Source organism: Emys orbicularis, chromosome 19 (genome assembly GCF_028017835.1).
Source record: "Emys orbicularis isolate rEmyOrb1 chromosome 19, rEmyOrb1.hap1, whole genome shotgun sequence".
In the NCBI taxonomy this organism is placed as follows: Eukaryota; Metazoa; Chordata; order Testudines; family Emydidae; genus Emys; species Emys orbicularis.
This window is the reverse complement of record NC_088701.1, coordinates 16,013,129-16,035,615: the sequence shown is the minus strand read 5'-3', so window position 1 is coordinate 16,035,615 and position 22,487 is coordinate 16,013,129. Positions and strand designations below refer to the sequence as shown.

Below are 22,487 nucleotides of genomic sequence, written 5' to 3'. Positions count from 1 at the left end.
TAGCTCGTCCGTGTGGACACTCATCACAGCGACGGGGGGGGGGGGGGGTCTCCCTTTGGCGCCATTAATCCACCTCCCCGAGAGGTGGTAGCTAGGTCGGCAGAAGAATTCATCCATTGATCTAGCTCTGGCCATGTCTATGCTACAAAATTATGTTGACCTAAGTTATGTCGGCACACAGGCACTGCAGTCATTAAATCGCTTGTGTGTGCGCACGCTTGGCTCCTTGGGCCGGCGGGGTGTGTCCTCACCAGGGGCGCTTGTGTTGATGGTATCGTCAGTGTGGGGCACTGTGGGACAGCTCCTGAAAGCCAGTAACCGTGACATAAGCAACGCAACATCTACACCAACACTGCATCGACCTAGCTAGAGTGACCACGACTGTCTGCCGCTCGGGAAGGTGGGGTTACAAAATCGGCGTAGAGAGGCACTTACATCAGCGGGAGCCAAATTTGAGTGAAGATGCTTCGCAGCTATGCACAAGGTTAGGTCGATGTAAGCTGTCCTTTCGTCACCCCTAACCTTGTAGTGTAGATCAGGCCTCTGTTTACACCAGTGGTGCTGGAACCGGGGGGGGCGGGGGCAGGGCCCTCCCACTTTTTGAAAGTGGGGGGGCCTGGCCCATCCACTTTTCACTAGGGCGGACAGACCCTGCCCCATTCCCCTCTTCCCCCCGAGACCCCACCCTCCCGCCAAGCCAGCCGGGGAGCCGCAGCGAACCCTCCACCTGCCTGCAGTGCAGAGAGGCTTGAGAGCAGCCCCCGGCCGTGTCCCTGCTCCCCCCGGTAGGTGGAGGGTCCATGACTCCGCAACAGCTTCCCACAGCTGCCCGCACAGCTCTCCTCAACCCAGCTCTGGCTGGGGGTGGGACCCTCAGAACCGCAGCCCGGCCACGGCAAGAGCCAGGTGGGCAGCTGTGGCGAGCCTGGGTCCCTCCACCTGCCCTGGGCAGGGGGTCTGGAGGGCGGGCAGTAGGCTGTTTTTGCCACCCCACCCCACCCTGTGTGTGTGTGTGGGGGGGGTTCCCCAGCCCCGCTCCAGCTTCCAGCTTGGCTGGGAGTGGGGTCTGAGGGGCAGGGGTGGGGACCCCTGTCCCCCTCACTTTTGGGAGGACTCCGGCGCCCTTGGTCTACACGGGGGGGTAGGTCTACCTAACTACGGCACACAGGGGTGTGGATTTTTCATATCCCTGAGCAACGTAGCTGGGTCAATTTAACTTTGGATTGTAGAGCTGGCTCTACGTTGACAGGCAACAGGGTTGTGAGCCCCATCTCTGTTAAAGCTGATAAGGCCTTTTGTTTTCCTTGGCCGATGTATGCACAATACTGGTGGAAGGGGAGCTGATGTGGTTTTTATCACATCTGGATTTTGCAATTGGAAAAATGCCCTTTCTCTGGGCAAAGGCTTAATCCGATATGAATGCAATGGCTGCTTGGATTGCAGCAAGGAAAAGCGAATCTGTTGCTATTTCTACATTTCTGTGACTATCAGGATCCAGACACCCCAAGGGGAGAACAGGGGATCTAAACCCCCCAAGAATGTGCAATTTAAGCTACTGGCTGCATGCGTTGTGTGTAAATCTGTCAGGTCAAGTCTCTTATGAAGGCTTGTAATGTTCTGACCCGAAGGTCATTATGAGATGTGCACAGACTGCATTTGTGTATGGAACCCTTCTGCCCATTCAGTATCTAGGGGTTCCGTTTCAATAACACCAGTATTGGTCCTGCCATGAGGGCAGGGGAGTGGACTCGATGACCTCTCGAGGTCCCTTCCAGTCCTAGAATCTATGAATCTATAACACAATGCAAAACTGGCTCGAGCCCCCACCCAGTGACCTGGGACAATTACATACCACCCCCCGGGCGCCTCTAAGAGGCAAAACTTCCCCTCTCACAAGCGCGGAGTCTGAGTGTAGCAGAAAATGTTTAATAACATGAGGTAAACGACATCAGCATTAAATTGGGAAAACACCACAAACAGGATTAATAACACAAACCATCAGCAAAAGACCCACCCCCAAAGTCCCACACCCCAAAAGTCTCTGTCCCTGGTCAGTGCAGCCCCAGAGTTGAAAAGTTTATCTGCAGAGTCTTACCTGACCCCATCCCCAGCCTGGGTAGAAATGGGGGGGGAGAAAGGGGCACGCGGGGTATTAAGGGGCACCTTACATGGTCCAAGGCCGACTGCCCCGCCTCTCCATGGGGTTCTGCTGCAGCCTTCACCACCAGCTGCTCCGCTCCTCCAGCCGTCCTGTGAGCCGCTCCAGCCATCCCACAAACTGCTCCGCTCGCCATCCCGTGGGCCACACCAACCGTCCCACAAACTGCTCTGCTCTGCCAGCCGCTTAGCAATAAATCTTCAGGCTCCCCTACTAGTTAACACAGCACTCAGCTCTTAGTGATTTCAGCTTGTAGTAAGGGAGCCCCAGTGCTGGTGCACCATTGGCCCAAAGTGAATTCAGCTCAGCAGCCTGTAACTAGACTCTTAATGGAATCAAAATTAGCTCTGCTATTCAATAACGCAATGCAAGAGAGAGGAGACGGTGCAATTGGTGTTTCAGGCTCTCAAAAGGGGCCCATACCATCAAGTACAAACACCTGTCCCCAGCCTCTCTCCATTCACTGGGAGTTGGAACCCATGCTCCTTGTCTAGCAAGTGCTATTTAGTTAATGGTGAATCTCTCTGTCATACAACAGTTCCACTGGCGTTGATTCACATAATCAGGGTAACATCAATTTATTCTTCCTGCCCCAATAACAGAGAAACTGGGGATCCTACACCAGCCAGAGTAACCACTTTCGGTTGCTGTGGGCTCATGCTAGGCGGGTGGGTGTGTGCCTATGCAAACAAGATCAGCCCCTGAAGTTCTTTTCCACACTTGCCATAATTCACCACCAGATGTCAGGGTAGAGCTCATCCTGACTCTGCTTACATGTATATGTAACACTCATAATTTGTGCTGCAACATTCAGCTCCACCTCACTACAGGCAGGGAGGGGCCGCCTTCCCCTCCAGAGACTAGCTCCTAGTAACTAGCTTTGTATGACCCAGGAAAAGACAATGGTGGGCTATTAAAGTTAATGGGAAAACACTGCAACAGCTTGAAATTGGAAAAGAAAGCCCCAGTCTTGGAAAACTAAGAAAGGAGGGATTTTTTCCCACCCTGAATAACCATGAGTGACTGTGCCAAGAGAAGGAGAAAAAAACCTTTTCCAAACAGGCTCTTCGGCCCCTAGAAACTTGAGGAAACTCCAAGATTTGATGTGGCAGATCCAGCATACAAAACATTGACAAATTTTATGATTTCAGTTTACTCACTTGCTCAATAACATTACTGAATTATGAATGTGATGCTTATTTTAATCAACTTTTTTTCAGGTGCTACAATTGCTGCTTTTGTCTCATCCTCACGAATGGTAAGAAACAGTATTTTAAAACCTTAGCAAAAATTATCCAGTTTGCTGTGATAAACGAGTTGCTTCTGAGAGGATATCATAAACTTCAGAGACTAAGGCCAGATCTACACTACAGACCTATATCGGTTTAACGACGTCACTTACTTACACTAACCTGAGTGACTTAGTTATACTGACCTAGCTGCCATGTAGACAGCGCGATGTCAACAGGAAAGCGGCTACTGTCAACATAGCTACTGTCTCTGGGGAGGTGGATTAACTATGCTGTCAGCGTAGGAACAGCTTCACTTGAGCGCTGCAGCTGTGCTGATGCAGCATTTTAAGTGTAGACCTACTCTAAACAGTTCATCGGGAATTTTCTTCCATCTGCATAGATTTACTGCAGGACAAGAACCAAAATTCAAGGATGCGCTGAAAACCGCTCTGAAAAATGCAAAGTACATTTCTGTTGAGATTCAGAATGAAATCATTGATATTATGAGGATAGTTTTGAAAGATATCGTTGAAAATGGTGGTGTCCAGTTCTTCTGCCTGCCATGTGACATGACAAGGGATGCTGTGAATATAGAAAATTTCCCACCATTGTATGCTACTCTGTTGATGGCAAAGCCAAGGACTTATTGGACTAGCCCCATTGCATGGCCTCACTGCTGAAGATCTCTCACAATAAATTTTGAAAGACCTCCACTGAGTCTTGACCCTCAAAATACTTTGTTCTTGCTCTGATGGTGCCAAAGTTATGTCCAGGTGCAAAGGAAGGGCACAAATGCTTTTGCAAGAGAAATTAAACAAGCAAATACCTGACACTCACTGCTTGACTCACCAGTTACATCTGGTGGTTACTGGTGTGTGGGAAGAAAGAACTCAGCAGTGCCAAATATGTTCTAAAATTGTAACTCTATACAAATTATTTTCACAGACCCAAGGTGAGTCTTCTGTACATAGGCAGCACCTGCAAAAACTCATGGAAACAAGCTGGACTGGTCACTTGAAAACCTTGGGAATAATCTTCAATAATTGGGAAGAGATTCAGAGTTTTCTGTCAACATTTGTGAGTGGATATGTCCATTGAAGCAAGAGGGCTGTTGGCAGTTACAGAATCATCCAAATTCTTGTTCTTAGCTGAGGTTATGAGAATGATTTTAAAAGATTTTGCTCCTGTGAACGTTTACCTTCTAAAGAACCCAATGTGCCTTGCTAATGTAGGTGAATTGATAACTTGCCTGTGAAGAACTTCAACAAAAGAGACATTTGAAGATTTTTTCTGAGATTTCACCCAAGCACCGTTTTGAAAGATGCATGTGATGAAGAATCAATATTAAGAAGTGCCACTCAAAAAGCCACGCTACTGCTCCCAAAATGTCAAGATTTCGTAGTCATTGAGCACTTACCAGGATTCCAAAGCGTAAATGGGCATCAGTGGTCCCAGATTTCTCAGGAATTGATTGATGAAACCACTGGTGATTTTCTGAGGAGAACTCCATGTTATACAAAAGCTTGTCAGCAACCTATTCCACCAGCTCTGCAGACGTCTTGAAATTGGAATCACTGTGTGCTTGCTCGGATTAGATATTGAGAAGGTGAAAGCTGAAATGCCTTTATTTAAACCGCTGATAGATACGAGAAATTGCAAAGCATTTGAAGAAGTTTGAGCTGTTGCCAAGGAATTAAAGGAGGCTTTCCCATGGCATTTTAAAAATGTCTGTAGTAGTCTTGTTGTTTGGAGCATCAACTGTAGCTTGTAACGTTTCCTTTTCTTGTTTGAAAATAATGTTATCACACCAAAGGATGAGCATGACCCATGAAAGAAAGGGAAGCCTATTTGTCCTGTCATATGAAAATGCTTTTACTTCAGAACTGACCCTGAATGTCTTTGTGGAAGAACTCAGACACCATTATCCAAGAAATTGTCAGGTTTCGCTTTATGACCAGTGTTTGTTACAGATGTTACTTTCATGTTAAGATCTATAGTTCTGAATCTTTGAATTATTTGAATGCTTGAATATTTCTTATACTGAACAAGTGCATAAATACGTATCTTGTTTTTTGTACGCAGTTTTGTTGTAGCTGTGTTGATCCCAGGATATTAGAGAGACAAGGTGGGTGAGGTAATATCATGTATTGGACCAACTTCTGTTGGTGAGAGAGACAAGCTTTCAAGCCACACAGAGCTCTTCTTCAGGTCTGGGAACCCCAACAGAAGGTGGTCCAATAAAAGATATTTCCATCTTCTCTTTTGGTTTTTCTCATCTCATAAAAATAAAGTTTAAAAAAACAGGGGTTCTGATTGCACTTTTTTTTTTTTAACCAAGTACAAGAACTTCTGCCCCGAGGTGCTGGAACAATTGGTATACAGGGGGTGCTGAGAGCCACTGAACCAAACTGTAAACCCTGTATATGATGGGAACCACTTCAAGTCAGGGGCTTGGCAGCATCCCTAGTTCCAGCACCGATGCTTCTGCCCCTAGGAGTGAGATGGCTCTAGGGAGGTTACAAAGTGGCAGAGGTGCTGGAGGGATGAGCAGAGATCTATTTCATTTGGGCACCGTGGCTGGGATGAAATGGCCCCTAGTGCTGGGATGCTCCTTTTCCTGGGGACAGAGAGCCCAGTATCAGAGTCCTTCCTTGTGCTGGGAGCTAGGAAGTCGCCACTGGTCCTTTCCCTAACCCAAAAAGATGTTCTGGCCAAGCCAGGTGGGCAGGGGCTAGATAGAATCATTGGCTGTGCAAGGGAGTCCTGAGATGGGAGCTGAAGGTTCCACCCAGAGCAGCTGAGCCGGGATCTCCTCACTGTCTCAGGGCCCGTGTGATCTGCCTTAGATCCCCACTGTCCAGCCCCAGACACACAAGCCCTGCTCCCCCATGCACTGCTCTTAGCTTACTCCCCCCTCTGTCTGCCTGTGACCCGGGCCCTGCAGTGATCACAATCAATACCAGGCCTCCTGGAGCCCAAGCGGGGAGAAAAGCATTAAGCCAGCCCCATGGAGTGTATTGGGCTCCACTGTGTTCCAGGGACTGAGCACTGGCTGCTCCCCCCAACACACACACAAGGGAATGTTCAGCTCATTCGGAACAGATACAAGACCAGTTTTCATTCAGCGTGTGATTTGCCGGCCGTGCAATGGGGTTGAGGCCGAGAATGTCACACCATTCCCTGACAGACTGGACATTTGTATGGATAACGGGAGTATCCGGAGTTAACAGCTCTGCTGACAGTTTGGGAAAGAAAAAAGAAAACCTCCTGCTGCTGAGTTTGACACAAGATCTTCATAGGGGTAGATTATCCCCCAGCTGTTACTGCAGGGCTCAGACACCTGCCGCTGCAGCAGCTGGTGCTGGGCTCTGCTAAAGTGAGGATCCTGGGCTAAATGGACCTCAACTCCAATCCAGTCCAGCAGCCCCTGTGTTCTGACAGCCCCCCACCCCCGTTCTCCCTTGCAGTACTGCTAGGTCTGCGCTGTGATGAATGCAGGTGAATCCATGCTGCTGGAAACACAAACCCTCAGGCTCCCTAGGACCTTGCCCATGCTGGCTGGTGTTACCCATCTGCCTGCCTAGCCCTTGAGCTGGAAACACCACAGCTCAGTTACCCAGGAAATGGGACCCCCACCTCCTCTCCCCGAGTCTTGCAAGCTAGCAGTCTGCCTGGCTAGCCCGGGGCACTTCTCACAACCCCAGGACATCCTGTCACAGCAGTTCGGTCTGGCTAACTCTCTCGGAAGAGTCTGTCACTGGGTCGCGCCTGGCATCCTGGCACGCTAAGGGCATAGTGATTTCCTGTCATAGAATCATAGAATCATAGTCTCTGCACTATGGGGCACTGAGGGTACCCAACAGCTGATCCCAAACCCGGCTTCCTGCCTAGCCGGACCAACGCACAGCCCTTGTCTCCCCCAGGGCTCGGTCTGCCTCACAACCATAGACTGAAGGGAGGGGAGGGTCAGTCCTGTCTAGGGTTGCCAACTTTCTAATTGCACAAAACCGAACACCCTAGCCCTACCCCTTCCCCAAGGCCATGCCCCCCTTCCCCGAGCCCCTGACCCCCGCTTGCTACATTGCCTCTCCCCAGCCCTCACTCACTTTCACTGGGCTGGCGTGCGGGGAGGGCTCTAACTGGGAGTGGGGGCTCTGGGGTGGGGCTCGGAATGAGGGGTTTGGGGTGCAGGAGGGGGCTCCAGGCTGGGGCAGAGGGGTTCAGGGTGTGGGCTGGGGCTCTGGGCTGGGGCAAGGAGTCGGAGAGTGGGGCAGGGGTGGGGGATGAGGGGTTTGGAGTACAGGAGGGAGCTCTGTGTTGGGGGGGGGGGCTTGGGGTTGGGGCGTGGGCTTACCTCCAGTGGCTCCCAGTCAGCGGCACAGCGGGGGCATTAAGGCTGGCTTCCTACCTGTCCTGACTCCGCGCTGTGCCCTGGCAGTGGTCAGCAAGTCTGGGTCCTAGGCGGAGGCACAGCAGGCAACTCTGCACTGCTCTCGCCCACAGGCACTGCCCCCGCAGCTCCCGGGGGGGCAGCACATGGAGTCAGGACAGGTAGGGACTAGCCTGCCTTCACTCTGCTGTCAGGGTCCGTTCAAAAACCAGCTGCCTGGTCCCCCTCGTCCTGTCCCACAGCGCAGTTGAGACATCAAGAAGGCAGGGAGCTGGCCCAAGTGTGCAGTCAGCTAGCAGCAGAGCTGGGGCCAGAACCAGGCGTCCTGGCTGCCAGCCCCCCACCCCCGGCTGGGAAAGAGCCCAGCAGTCATTGCGCGGGGTCTTATGGCTGCAGCAGGCAGCCCCAGTGGTGCTGGGTGCTGCATAGACTGAGAGATGGGCCCTGCGTGGGGAGCTCCCCCAGCAGCTGGGCAGAGGGGGGCTGACCTCCACCCAGCAGGCCCAAGGCCTGGCCTTGAACCACGTGACTCATTTGGCCGGGAGGCCCAGGCCCAGCATGCGCGGCCTGTGTTTGGCCAATGGCCATCGCGCCCCCCGGTGCGCGCTCCCCAACCAGGGGGCGGGTCTGAGTGCGCTGATCCCGCCCACCCCCGTTCTCATTGGCTCCCAGCCGCAGAGAACTCCTGCGCCCACCGACCGCTCCCGGCGGCTCTGAGAGTCGGCTGGCCAATCATTGAGCGGGATGAGGGCGGAGCCTGCGCTTGAGCCGGCAGGGAGCGGGCTGGCTGGGCCGAGAGCTCAGGTAGATAGGTAGGGCCGGGTTAGAGGGCGGAGCAGCTTCACAAGGGGCTGGGGGTCGGAGCTGTAACTGGGGGCTCAGGCTATGGGGTGCAGGATCAGAGAGGGCTGGGGGTCGGAGCTGTAGCTGGGGGCTCAGGCTATGGGGTGCAGGATCAGAGAGGGCTGGGGGTTGGAACTGTAGCTGGGGTTATGGGGGGCAGCTTCACAAGGGGCTGGGGGTCGGAGCTGTAGCTGGGGGCTCAGGCTATGGGGTGCAGGATCAGAGAGGGCTGGGGGTCGGAGCTGTAACTGGGGGCTCAGGCTATGGGGTGCAGGATCAGAGAGGGCTGGGGGTCGGAGCTGTAGCTGGGGTTTTGGGGGGGCAGGTTCACAAGGGGCTGGGGGTCAGAGCTGTAGCTGGGGGCTCAGGCTATGGGGTGCAGGATCAGAGAGGGCTGGGGGTTGGAGCTGTAGCTGGGGTTATGGGGGGGCAGGTTCACAAGGGGCTGGGGGTCGGAGCTGTAGCTGGGGGCTCAGGCTATGGAGTGCAGGATCAGAGAGGGCTGGGGGTCAGAGCTGTAACTGGGGGCTCAGGTTATGGGGTGCAGGATCAGAGAGGGCTGGGGGTTGGAGCTGTAGCTGGGGTTATGGGGGGGCAGGTTCACAAGGGGCTGGGGGTCGGAGCTGTAACTGGGGGCTCAGGCTATGGGGTGCAGGATCAGAGAGGGCTGGGGGTCGGAGCTGTAACTGGGGGCTCAGGCTATGGGGTGCAGGATCAGAGAGGGCTGGGGGTCGGAGCTGTAGCTGGGGTTATGGGGAGCAGGTTCACAAGGGGCTGGGAGTCAGAGCTGTAGCTTTGGGGCTGGGGTTATGGGGGTCAGAATCAGAGAGGACTGCGGGTCGGAGCTGTAGTTCTAGTACTGGGGTTATAGAGGGCAGATTCAGAAGGGGCTGGGGCTATGGGGTGCAGGATCAGAGAAGACTGAGGGTTGGAGCTGTAGCTGGGGGCATTACTGGGACAGCTGACCCTAGGAACTGGGAATACGGGGGGCAGGTTTGGAAGGGTGTGAAGGGTGGAGCTGCAGTTGCTTTGGGAGGCTTGGTCATGGTGGAGACTGGGCCACTGGCAGCCCCTTTCCAGTTTCTGGAGACAGCACCGACCCCTGGAGTTCAAGGCTGCAGCTGGGACCCAGGTGCCCGGGGAGGCTGCCCCCAGCCACAAGCCTGTGTAGCCCATGAAGAAGTGCTCCCTGGTTGGAGTGCCATCTCCCCCAGTTACACCCACGTCCTGTTAGCGTCACCCCAGCCTCGTCTGGGCTACGCCTAATCCAGGCCTTGGCTCAGGCAGACTCTGGAGGCAGCAAGCTGGACCTAGAGTGCACTGTGTCCCCAGGAGCCTCGTGGCCGGATCGGACAGGCTGTCCCCCAGCCCTGCCCTCTAGGGCATCTTGCAGAGAAGGGACCAGGTGATGGGGTTGCCTGCCGTAGCAGGGCCTGGACTCGATGCCCCAAGAGGTCCCTTCTGCCTCTAGGTCCTGTGACCCCCAACTGGATTCCAGGGGCTACATCGTGGCTGCCCCAGCCGAGTCCCACTGGTGGGAGAGCCTCTGCCTCAGGCCTGAGCCCTGATCTGAGCTGGGGGGATCATGCTCTGTAGGGCCAGCCACAGAGTGGGCTTTCAGCTGAACGGGCCTGTCCCCGGCTGTCGGTGAGCTCATGGGTTCAGCTCTTGGTTCAACCCCTGGTCATGGCTGGACAGACATGGCCCTGGGATGTGACACTATGTGTGTTCTCTTCCTCCTGGACCTGGATATGATGGGCACAGGGGGCAGATTTGAGGGAGATCACACACACCCCAATGGAGGAGGAGCTGGGGGCCAAGGCAGGCATGGATGGTGCTGTACAGTGAGGCAAGCCCTGCCCAGAGGAGCTAGTGCTGTACACTACGCAGCATCGTGCCAGGACCCCTGTGGCCTGGGTGGGGCAGTGGTGCGGCATTCAATGCAGGTGCCATGAAGTCAGGCGTGGGTGAAGGAGATTAAAGAGTGTGGGCAGGGAATAGAGAGGGTGTGAGGGGCCTGGAGCTGGGTTGTATTTGTGCAGAGTCTGAAAAGCAAGCTGGACGCAGAAGAAGCTGCTCTACAGCTGGGGTTAGATTGAACTGGAGCAGAGCTGAGGTGAGATTGGGGGGGTGGCCGAGGGGAAGGGAGGCTGTGGTAGCTGAGAGGGACCCAGAGGTTTATCGAGTGGGAAGGATGTGGGAGAGAAGCCCCAAGACTTGGTTACAAGCTGGACAGAGGGGCTGAGCCCTTTGGGGTGGGGGAGCCAATAGTAAAAGAGTGGGGGCAACCAGAAGCACTAAATGCAACTGGGGAGGAGGTGGCTAGTGAAGCGGGCAGGGGTCAGACATTGGGTGGGTGGGTGAATGTTGGCAGTTGGTAGAGACACCTCCCCCTCTCCTTCTGCCCCCTCCCCATCCTGTGCTGAGGTAGTTCACCTTCGGCAGAGGGGGGAGCGTGGTTCCTGCTGTGTGGCCACCAGGGTGAACACATGTCTGGGGGTCAAAGCTGTGGGCCCCTGGCTTTTAAAAACAATTCCCTTGTTGGCAGATCATTATTGTCCTGTTGCGCCATCTGAGAGGCCAGGGTGCAGGTTCGAGGCTGGGGCTCCTGGGCTCTGGATGGACCAGTGTGCAGCAGTGGGTCCAAGTGAGTCACCCCCCCAAGCCACTGCCTCCTGAGCCAGTGCACTGCCGGAGCGCTTCGCTTTGGAGCCCAGGGAAAGGCACTGGGCTTGTGCCCTTTGCTCCTGCTCAGTGGGGGATACAGAAGCGCTGGGAGAGTTGGAGACAGACAGACGCACGCTCTCTCGCTCACTTCTTGCACTAGACATTCAGTTCCAGTTTAGCCTGGTGGGTTCCATGGGCGAGCAGGCAGCTGGCCGGGCTCGCTAACCTAGCCGTCAAAGGCAGAACGAATTCCAGCAGCTGGGACCTGAACTGAGATAGCGTCAGATTGGCAATGAGGCACAGATATTTGCCAGGGAGGAGGATTGGCATTGGGACAACTTCCCCGGGGAAGAGCTGGTTTCGCCATCACCCAGAGGTGGGATGTGTGTGAGAGCCTCAGCCGGCAGTTCTGGGTCCATGCAGGAGTCCCTGGGTGGGGTCTGCAGCCTGGGCTCTGCTGGGGATCAGACTAGGTGAGAAAGGTCCCTTCTGGCTGAGGTAGCGAGATCTTTGTCACTGTTTAAAACTCTCACTGAACTTTCCAAACCTGGGAACCTAAATCTGGGTCCTGGTCCAGGCACTGCCAGGAGTGGCCTGGTGGTTGCTGCCCCTTTGTGGGTCCCCGCAGATGTTTCTCCTACTCCAGGCTGGGAGTGAGGCAGGGCTCAGCTATGCCAGTCCATGCCGGGTGTGCAGATGTGTGAGACATGCTGTCCAGTGGCACAGAAGGTGCCAGCTCTGCTCTTCTCCATCCCATGTCACAGCAGGGCTCTAGCACCACTCACCCAGCTTCTCCGTCTCTGGCAGAGACCTCCTAGCATGCCTAGCATGCCTTACCGATGCCTCCTATGGGGAGCACCGCTACCTGCAGCTTAAGGTGCTGTGGGGTGTGTGTGGGGGGGGGGGGATGGGGGGGACAGTGGGGCTGGGTCAATCCCTGAACAGATCCTCCTGCAGAGTCTTGAGGGGCAGTGGCCTGCAGAGTCCAGGCTGCAGCTCTTACCCCTGTGATGGTTCTTGGGATGCCCAGGAATGAGTCACTTTGGAACCCCCGGCCTCCAGCCAGAGGAAGTCTTTGTGCTTAAGTGGGTGTCAGCTCCCTGCCACCTCCAGTCTGTTAGCCCCCAGGCAGCCCTTCCTTTGCCTTGCAGATTAACAATAGGTGCACTGCAGTCCCAGAGCCCCTGTGAAGCATTCCCCTGTAGTGCCTAGCCCCCGTCCACTGAACACGGAGACTTGGCAGGTCAGCTGTCCAAGGGACAGCGCACACCAGCTGGGATGGTTCAGCATCGTGTCTAACATCACAGGGCTGAGTTCCAGTTCGGGTGAGAACAGGCGTACAGGTCGTATCGAAGAGCGAGAGCTAAGAGCTAGCGAGCGAGGATGATGGAAATGGGAAGGTGACACAAGACAAAAGCGTAACACGATGCTTAGAGACTAAACTTCACTTATTTAACCATGTGTTCAATGCATATACACAACTCCTTCAATATCCGCCATCCCCCCCACCTGCAATGATTCTGAGGAGCGGGATGACATCGCCTTCCATTGGAAACCTCCCATGATGTCATTGCTGGGTAAACTCCATTAAGTGGTGTGCTCGGTGTAGTGAGTTTGTCAGGCTGTTGGAACCGTGAACCCTTTGCCTGCTGGTACCAGTGGGGCTGGTAGCAAAGTGGGCAAAGCAGCAAGTGGGCAGAGCTTGGCTGCCGTGTGGCAGCGTGGCTGTGCTCTGCTGAGTCGGGAGTTCCATTTCTGGGGCGAGAATTGGATCAATGAGCAGGTGTGTCTACAGCAGAGACAGACGCTCAGTGTCCCATCCCACCTGCTTGCTTGCTTGGTCTGTCCAGGCTGTCCGAGCCTCTGGCTATTGCCCCAGTTGGGGAGCAGGGAGACAATGGAGGGGGGCAACTCTGTGGCAGGAGGGAGGTGCGGGGGGTAGGGCAACTCTGTGGGAGAAGTGGACATACCCTTGGCAGGGTAAGGTAGAGGGGGAAGCGGGTGGGGTGGGAGAGGCAGTGGTGGGGCACCCTGACTGTGGAAGTCCAGCTCTGTCCAGCGTCACTCTGCCCTGACAGTCGGTCTGCCTCGCTGTCTCTGCTTCCAGGCTTTACCAAATGCATCCTGGTGGGGCATGACTGGGGTGGCACCATGGCGTGGAAGTTCGCCATGAATCACCCCGACATGGTGGAGAAGCTCATTATCATGAATGCCACCGACCCGGCCGTGCTTAAAGGTGATGCTCTGACCTGCAGGGGTGCTGGGCTCCCCCCACGAGGGTCTGTGGCAGGTCCAGGGTGGAGGAGGCTGGTTCTTGCAGCACAGGCGGCTGTGGTGCCTGCCAGCAGCACGGAGGTTTTGACCAGGTGACAGTAGCACTCCTTGGGGTGGGGAGACGAAGGCTCTTGGGGTCTCTACATTGTGACTGGGGCTCCCAACCCGTCCCCCCCCCCCCCCCCCCCCCCGGGGCTGCAGGCTCTCCGAGCACCAGGCCAGCCCAAGCGAGCTCTGAAATGACGTCACTGGCACGTGCCGCGTGACTTTCGCTCCTGTCTCTGGTGGGAGCCCTGAGCGTTCCAGGGGGCCCCGGGGTAGGAGGCCCTCCAGCCTCAGCATGTCGGTGTCTGCCTTTCTGCCCACCCGCTGCAGAGTACGGAGGAGGCCACCCCTGCCAGCTGCTGCGCTCCAGCTACATAGTCATGTTCCAGCTGCAGAGGCTGCCTGAGCTGCTCTTGTCTTTGGGTGACTTCCAGGTGGGAGCGGGGAGGTGGGAGCAGGGAGTGGGGCTAGTTGGCTGGGGGAGCTGAGGATCCGGGGAGGAGGGGGGTGGGTGAGGTGGGAGTGGGGGGTGGGGGAGGTGGGAGCAGGGAGTGGGGCTAGTTGGCTGGGGGAGCTGAGGATCCGGGGAGGAGGGGGGTGGGTGAGGGGGGAGTTGGGGGTGGGGGGTGGGTGAGGTGGGAGCAGGGAGTGGGGCTAGTTGGCTGGGGGAGCTGGGGATCCGGGGAGGAGGGGGGTGGGTGAGGTGGGAGCAGGGAGTGGGGCTAGTTGGCTGGGGGAGCTGGGGATCTGGGGAGGAGGGGGGTGGGTGAGGTGGGAGTGGGGAGGTGGGGGTGGGGGGTGGGGGAGGTGGGAGCAGGGAGTGGGGCTAGTTGGCTGGGGGAGCTGGGGATCCGGGGAGGAGGGGGGTGGGTGAGGTGGGAGTTGGGGGTGGGGGGTGGGTGAGGTGGGAGCAGGGAGTGGGGCTAGTTGGCTGGGGGAGCTGGGGATCCGGGGAGGAGGGGGGTGGCTGAGGTGGGAGTGGGGAGTTGGGGGTGGGGGAGGTGGGAGCAGGGAGTGGGGCTAGTTGGCTGGGGGAGCTGGGGATCCGGGGAGGAGGGGGGTGGGTGAGGTGGGAGTGGGGAGTTGGGGGTGGGGGGTGGGTGAGGTGGGAGCAGGGAGTGGGGCTAGTTGGCTGGGGGAGCTGGGGATCCGGGGAGGAGGGGGGTGGGTGAGGTGGGAGTGGGGAGGTGGGGGTGGGGGAGGTGGGAGCAGGGAGTGGGGCTAGTTGGCTGGGGATCCGGGGAGGAGGGGGGTGGGTGAGGTGGGAGTGGGGAGTTGGGGGTGGGGGAGGTGGGAGCAGGGAGTGGGGCTAGTTGGCTGGGGGAGCTGGGGATCCGGGGAGGAGGGGGGTGGGTGAGTTGGGGGTGGGGGAGGTGGGAGCAGGGAGTGGGGCTAGTTGGCTGGGGATCCGGGGAGGAGGGGGGTGGGTGAGGTGGGAGTGGGGAGTTGGGGGTGGGGGAGGTGGGAGCAGGGAGTGGGGCTAGTTGGCTGGGGATCCGGGGAGGAGGGGGGTGGGTGAGGTGGGAGTGGGGAGTTGGGGGTGGGGGAGGTGGGAGCAGGGAGTGGGGCTAGTTGGCTGGGGGAGCTGGGGATCCGGGGAGGAGGGGGGTGGGGGAGGTGGGAGCAGGGAGTGGGGCTAGTTGGCTGGGGGAACTGGGGATCCGGGGAGGAGGGGGTGGGTGAGGTGGGAGTGGGGAGTTGGGGGTGGGGGAGGTGGGAGCAGGGAGTGGGGCTAGTTGGCTGGGGGAGCTGGGGATCCGGGGAGGAGGGGGGTGGGTGAGGTGGGAGTGGGGAGTTGGGGGTGGGGGAGGTGGGAGCAGGGAGTGGGGCTAGTTGGCTGGGGGAGCTGGGGATCCGGGGAGGAGGGGGGTGGGAAGGGACCTGGCAGCCGTGGCTCAGCTTAATTAGGATTCCAAATGTGCCCATTTATAGAACTGCCCCTTCGCTCTCCCTGGGTGTAGCCACCTCTGGGGAGGGATGTGGCACCTGGTAACCACCCACTATGCAGCATGTTAGGGCTGAAGGGCAGGGTGGAATGGCCCCAGTAGGAGTTTAACCCTGACTTGGGAAAGCTGCCAGGGGATCGTTAATGACTGCAGACATTTACAGCTCTGGTGTGCAGCTCCTTCAGCACCCCATACAGCCCTGCTGGGGTATTGGGATCGGCACTGACTCCTGAGGTGAGGGCCCAGCACCTTGGGGCCAGCACAGTGCAGGGGGAGAAAACCTGCCTACTGAGTGGTGACTGGCACTGCGTCCGGCACTCCCTTGCCTTTCAGCTTGGGGGGTAAAACAGAGGCCCTAACCCCACTGGCACTTGTTAAAGATCTCGGGTGCTTTTTGCAAGGGTGCTGGTCTGGCTGAATTCTGGGATTATACCCACCTAGGGAATTCAATTCTGTCCATCTCCCCACCCCGCTGCTTTCTTTTGGATGCACCAGTTGAGCTCCCTCTCCTCCTCCTGTCCCAGTGGCTAGGTTCCACCCCAGCAGTGGCTGCATGTCAGTGGTGGGTGGAAATCTAATCTACCATTTTTTGTGTGTGTATTAACCATGGCCCTGTAAGTCAGAGGGACAGTGGCTGCTTTGTAAACGGGAAACACCCATGCTAATTAGGGATCATCCCGTTCCTAATGGCTGCAGTAATAAACTGCTGGTTAATTAGCAGGTGCGGAGGATAGAGATTAATGGGAAGGGGCTGGGAGTAGCTAGAAGGAGGGGCAGGAGTGACACCATGGAATTCATGCTGGATAAAGGTCGCTCCTACAGCAGGGTTGGGAAGGGAGAACTAGTCAGCCCTACATTAAATGGGGGAGAAGCTAGGAACCGGTAATGCAGCTAGAGAGCATGGGATTGGGGGATCCCAGCGAGCGGGGCGGGAATGAGTATCAATTAATTTGGCAGCTGATAATATCCCAACAGACCTGAAGTGAAGGGGGGAACAATGGGCATGACCCTCCCAGGATGGGGCCACAGACTGTGTTGTGGGGGTGGAGGGGGGGCTGGGATAAAAGCTACTGACTGCCTTTGGGGCAGTAATTACTGGAACTGCTGCAGGAGCAGCTAAATAGCAATCCAATGACCTCTGCTTTGGAGGGAGCTGAGCTTTATACTAAAGGACCCTGGCCCTTTGGAGCAAGGTGCTTTGTTCTGGGCTGCCTAGAGCCAGACTTCAGGAGAAAGGTGGGAAAGTCAAACCCATGAAAGAAAATAATTAGCTGGTGGAACTCACTGCTATGGGAAGTCATTGAGGCCTGAACTTAGTGAGGTTCAAACTTAGTGATGATTCTCTGGGTAAGGAAGAGAGCCAGAGTTGTTAGGTTATGACCAAAACCAAAGGCAAAACACCATGTTGGCCAGGAGATCGACAGTCCTGCTTCAGAGCCTGGGAGGAGACCTTGTGGGGACTGGGGGTGAGTTCTTACCCCTTCCTCTCTAGCAGCTGGCACTAGCCCTGTCCGAGATGGGATCCTGGGCTAGATGGGGTGTGTGGCTGATCCAGGTTGGTGATGCCCATGTCCCCTCCTCCCCATCTGTGTCTGTCCTGTCCATGCCTGATCTGGAGGCAGGAGCTCAGCAGTGTGACCACCTCTCTCTATATGCTCCAGGACTCACTGAGGAGATGTATTTTAGGGTCCCTCGTTATTCTGGGATTCTCCCCTGGGATTCGGGATGCTCTGTCATGGGGAGGGTCAGGACTCGGCCCTCTCTACACACACTGTTTGGGCCACCACCGGGGAGACAGCCCTTGCTTGATCAAAGCCACGTGGGGGTAGGGTGACCAGACATCCCGATATTGTCCCTACAAATTGTCCCGATATCTGCCGGCAGCGCTTTTTTATTTTGCTCCCCCCATGTGTCCCAATTTTTTCTTTCCCTCACCTGGTCCCCCTAGGTGGGGGTTCTAGAGCAGTGCTTCTCAACGACCAGTGCTAGGACCAGCACCAGTCCCTGAGATCTCCCTGACACGTTTGGAAGACAGCAAGCTTGTTCCTGGTACGAAAAAGGTTGAGCAGCACTGTTCTAGGAGAAGCAGCATGAGCATGCGAGGGGCCCATTCTGGGATAGAGGAGACGGAATAGGTCAGTTTCCTCTGTGGAGGCCGCTGACTCCAGGCTAAGCCTGCAGGCTAGGAAGAATGGGGGGCAATTTTGGGGAGCACCCCCACCTGTCCCAGTAGCCGGGCAGGGTCATCTCTGGGAGAGGGAGCCCCCATACGCCAGGCTTTTGACACTAGCTGGAACTCTTTCTGCATTTCATGGGGGCTCCCCATCCCTGCCGTGGGGAGCAGGCTCACCGGGCTCTGTAGGGAGCTAAGATTTGGGGCATGACAGTCTGTTGGCCAGGAGCCAGGCCCCCACCCCTTTGGCTTGCCAGGCTCCAGATCCGAGCCATCCCTGCGGAGGGATTAGGCTACCTGGCTCTGGATGGAGCATGATGGTTTGTCTGCTGGGAGCTGCTCACCAAGCCCCAGATCTGAGCTGTCCCTGACCCCGGCAATGTCTGTCCTGAGGCAGCTGTTGAAGGACACTTTGGGAGGCAGGAAGGGAGGAATCCAGAACCCTGAGCGGCGCCTGACGACACAGGAGCTGGAGGCCTACATGTTCAGCTTCTCCAAGCCCGGAGCGCTGACGCCACCCCTCGATTACTACAGGAACATGCTCAGGTAGGGCCCCTGCCCCTCCATGGAGCTCACCCCAGTGCAGCACACTGAACCCAGTGAGTTGCCCCTCTGATGCTGGGGAGATGGGACGGGTGAGGGCACACGTGCTGAGCTGGGAGGAGCAGGAGGGGGAAGTGGCTGCTGCAGCCCCACTGGCTGCCCGAGCAGCCCTGCAGGGAATGAGTGGAGGGGCTAGTGGGTGGCAGCCCCGAGGCAGGGAAGGGAAGTGCTGGGGCTTGCACAGGACTGTAGGATCCCATTCCACCCCGTGCTTCCCTGACACTGCCCAGAGCCAAGGGCCGGGGGATCTGTCTGCACTGGGAGCTGCTGCCCCTCTCTGCTCCCAGAACCAAATCTGTGGTGTAGTCGCCCCTGGCAGAGTCTGGTGCTGCCAGGCAGGGCCGGCTCCAGGGTTTTGGCCGCCCCAAGCAGCCAAAAAAAAAAGCCGCAATCGCGATCTGCGGCGGCAATTCGGTGGAAGGTCCTTCGCTCCGAGCGGGAGTGAGGGACCGTCCGCCGAATTGCCGCCGAATAGCTGGACCTGCTGCCCCTCTCCGGAGTGGCCGCCCCAAGCACCTGCTTGCCAAGCTGGTGCCTGGAGCCAGCCCTGCTGCCAGGGGTAACTATGGGCATGTTGACACTACAAACTTAGGTTGACCTATGTTAGGTCGACTTACAGCCACTGCAGATTCGTATCCACACTACCCTCCTTACCAGCACGATTCCACCGACTTAAGTGGGGCAGTGCAGGAGGCTGAGAGCCAGGGCTCTCAGCTCTGTGCGTGGCTGCCCCCCACCCTTCCCTGGGCTCTCAACTCCCAGATACCCACTGCTGGGAGCCCTGATGCCCCTCCCCCCCACGGCTCCCCACGGGGAACTCCGCACCCAGAGCCTGGGCGGCTGCCAGGCTCCTGATGGGGAGCCAGGAACTGGGAGTCCGAGGGCAGCCGGGCTCTAGCTGGAGCCCTACACCCACCCCAGGGTGACAGCCTGAACTGTGAGCTGGGCTCTAAGAGGGAGCCGTGAAATTAACAAAAATGACATCCAATAGCTGATGTTGGATGACACGGACGCTGTGTCACCCTATCTACACTGACATAAGCCCTAAGCCTCTTGTGGAGGTGGAGTAGTTATGTCAGAGGAGTAGTGCACTTACATCAGCAGGAGCAAGGCTGTAGTGTTACTCCTGGGGAAATTCTGCGCCACTGCGTGTGCGCAGAATTCATGTTCCCTGCAGATTTCTTTGCTTCCCTGCAGAAAAATGATTTTCTGGCAGGGAAGCAAAGGGAAGCTCCAAGAGCAGTCATGCACCACTCCCTAGCTGTGCAGGTACATCATTTCAGGCATCCGGAGTAGCCAGTGGTGACGTAAATCACCATAGGGCTGGGAACACCCCGGCCAGTGGCTCCTACCCTGAGCTGGGATTAGCTGCTAGTCCCGGCTGGGCTGGAGGCAGGAGGGGACGGGACTTCCTCTTCCCCTGCAAGGAGTGCTGGGGCTGTGTCAGACCCACCCCAAGAAACCTCCCTCAGCTGCAGGAAGCTCAGCATCCTCCCCTGCTTCCGGCCCACATCGTTCCTAAGCTGTGGGGACGGGGGGCAGTGTACAGGGAGCTGCTCTCCCATCCACTCAACCCCTGTGCATATGGACCTCCCATACCCAGACACCCCTGCCAAGCTTCACCCCGTACACCCAGAACCTCCATGCCCGAACCCCAACACCACTGAACCTCAACCCCTGCACCCAGACCCCCTGCCTCCAATCACCCCCCACTGAGCTCTCTACACTCAAACCCCCATCCTGATGAGCCCCACCCCCTGCACCACCCTGAGCTCCCACATCCAGACCCCCAGGCCACTGACCCCCAACTAGCTGCACCCAGACCCCCGTGCTGGGCCCCAACCCCTTTCACCTGGAAGCCCCTGCAGAGTCCCATTGCACCCCCCCAATGAGCCTCTGTGCATCAGATTCCCTCATACCTAGACCCCACACTGAGCTGCCTGCATCCAGATTGTCCCACACAGAATCCAAAACCCCAACACTGAGCCCCTCCACACTTTGATCCTCCCTGGTTGAGCCTGCCTACCCCAGACCTGGTGTGCCTGGTGCAGAGGGCCAGGGCCCCAGTGTGTTTCTGGAGTAGGCCCAGGCCTTGTGCTGTGTCAGGATTGGGTGCAGCCTCACCACTGAGTCTGTGTTCCTGGGGGTGGGGGTGGGGAGGCTGTAGGGTGATCTCCCATCTTCGTACAGCCATCGGCCTGTGCTCCCCACTGCCATGCTGGAGCCTCTGCATTTATTTATTGACAAATAAAACTTGCAGAATTAATTTTTTGGTGCAGAATGCCCTCAGGAGTAGTAGGGTGGACACTGATATAGCTAGGTCGATGTAAGGCAGCTTACGTCTACCTAACTGTGTAGTGTAGACCAGGCCTTAGTCAGGTGCTGCCAGGCCTGTGAGTGGCAAGACAAACCCCCAGGCTCTCGCTGGGGTAGCAGGTCTAACTATGGAGTTCTGGGAAGGAAGGTGCAGTCAGGCAGCTGCCCCAGAGGCTGTGCCACCCCCCATCAGCACTAAGGTAACCTGAACGCCCTCCCCCGTATTCCGCTTACCCTCCTGTCTTTGCCCACCATCCCTGTGCTGTGAGGGGGCTCTGTGCCCACTGCCCCGGGCAAGTGGTCACCTCTCTCTTCCCCCTCCCTGCAGCAGGAGCTCCATGCAGTGCAAGGACGTGCTGGTGCCCACGCTGGTGATCTGGGGGGAGAAGGACGTGTACCTGGAGGCTGGGATGATCCCCCTCCTGGAGCAGTATGTGCGCAAGCGCTGCCGCGTGCGGCGCATCCCAGAGGCCAGCCACTTTGTCAGCGAGGACCAGCCCGACAAGGTCAATCAGCTGATCTGGAGCTTCCTGCGGGAGAGTGACTGAGCGGGGCTGGTGCCATGCCTGGGCCCCATTTACTGGCTTGGGTGTGGCAAGGCAGGGACCTGATCCTGGCAAACCAGCCCCGGACCCTCCACTGGGCCAAGCCCCCCCCCGCACTAATTGGTCTTGTGCCTGGGGTACCATCCCTCCAGCAGCAGGTCACCCCTCCAGATCCTGCCTGAGCCCTCCTGCAGAGAGGAGCCCTGAACTCCCAGACGTATAGGTAGGGCCCTACCAAATTCACGGTCCATTTTGGTCAATTTCAGAGTCATAGGATTTAAAAAAAAAAAAAAAATCATGATTTCAGCTATTTGCATCAGGGTGTTGTAACTGTATGGGTCCTGACCCAAAAGGGAGTTGTCGGAGGGTTGCAAGGTTATTGTGTGTGGGGTTGCGGTACTGCTATCCTTCCTATTGGGCTGTTGCTGCCGACGGCGCTGCCTTCAGAGCTGGGCAGCTGGCGAGCAGCAGCTGCTGGCCAGGAGCCCAGCTCTGAAGGCAGAGCTGCCGTCAGCAGTAGCACAGAAGGATGGGATGGTATTGCCACCCTTACTTCTGTGCTGCTCCCTGCAGAGCTGGGCCCTCAGTCAGCAGCCGCCACTCTCCAGCCGCCCAACTCTGAAGGCAGCAGCACAGAAGTAAGGGTGGCAGGGTCTGGTATTGCCACCCTTACTTCTGCGCTGCTGCAGGTGGGGCACTGCCTTCAGAGCTGGGCGCCCGGCCAACGGCTGCCTCTCTCCGGCCACCCAGCTCTGAAGACAGCGCAGAAGGAAGGGTGGCAATACAGTTTTAATCTGGAATCGCCCTGAATATGGACATTGGACTAGAACCCCGTGGACTAATTCTGAAAGAACTCTTTGCAACTACAAAGCTCACCATCTCTACTCTGAATTTAATCTCAAGAACTGTACTCGTGTCTGATCTTTTATGCTGATCTTTTAACCAATTCCCTCTCTCTTTTCTTTTAATAAATTTTAGTGTAGTTTAGAAGAATTGGCTGTAAGGGTGTATTTGGGTAAGATCTGGCATATTCATTAACCCGGGAGGTAATGTATCTGATTCTTTAGGATTGGTAGAACTTTCTGATATGATGAATAAGATTTTCATTGATCCTCCTCCTATTTGACTTGGGTGTCTGGGTGGAGGCCTGAGGCTGGGTTGCTTTAAGGGAACTGTGCTGTTAGTTTCTGGGTAACCAGTGAGGTACAACAGAAGCTGTTTTGCGCTGACTTGGTAAATGTAAGTATTGGAATATCCACCAGCTTTGGGGATTGTCTGCCCCATTCTTTGTAGCT

General features: G+C 56.7%; 1 protein-coding gene across 1 annotated transcript in view; it reads left to right on the top strand.

Moving 5' to 3' along the window:
* Window positions 1–21,195, top strand: part of LOC135892013 (epoxide hydrolase 3-like) — a 28,459-nt gene extending 7,264 nt beyond the window's left edge. The window contains exons 2-5 of the mRNA XM_065419686.1: window positions 13,398–13,526; window positions 13,940–14,043; window positions 18,126–18,274; window positions 20,982–21,195. Of these exons, the coding sequence (XP_065275758.1) occupies window positions 13,398–13,526; window positions 13,940–14,043; window positions 18,126–18,274; window positions 20,982–21,195 (596 nt within the window). The remainder of the gene's footprint in view (window positions 1–13,397; window positions 13,527–13,939; window positions 14,044–18,125; window positions 18,275–20,981) is intronic.
* The last annotated feature ends 1,292 nt before the right edge of the window (window positions 21,196–22,487 follow it).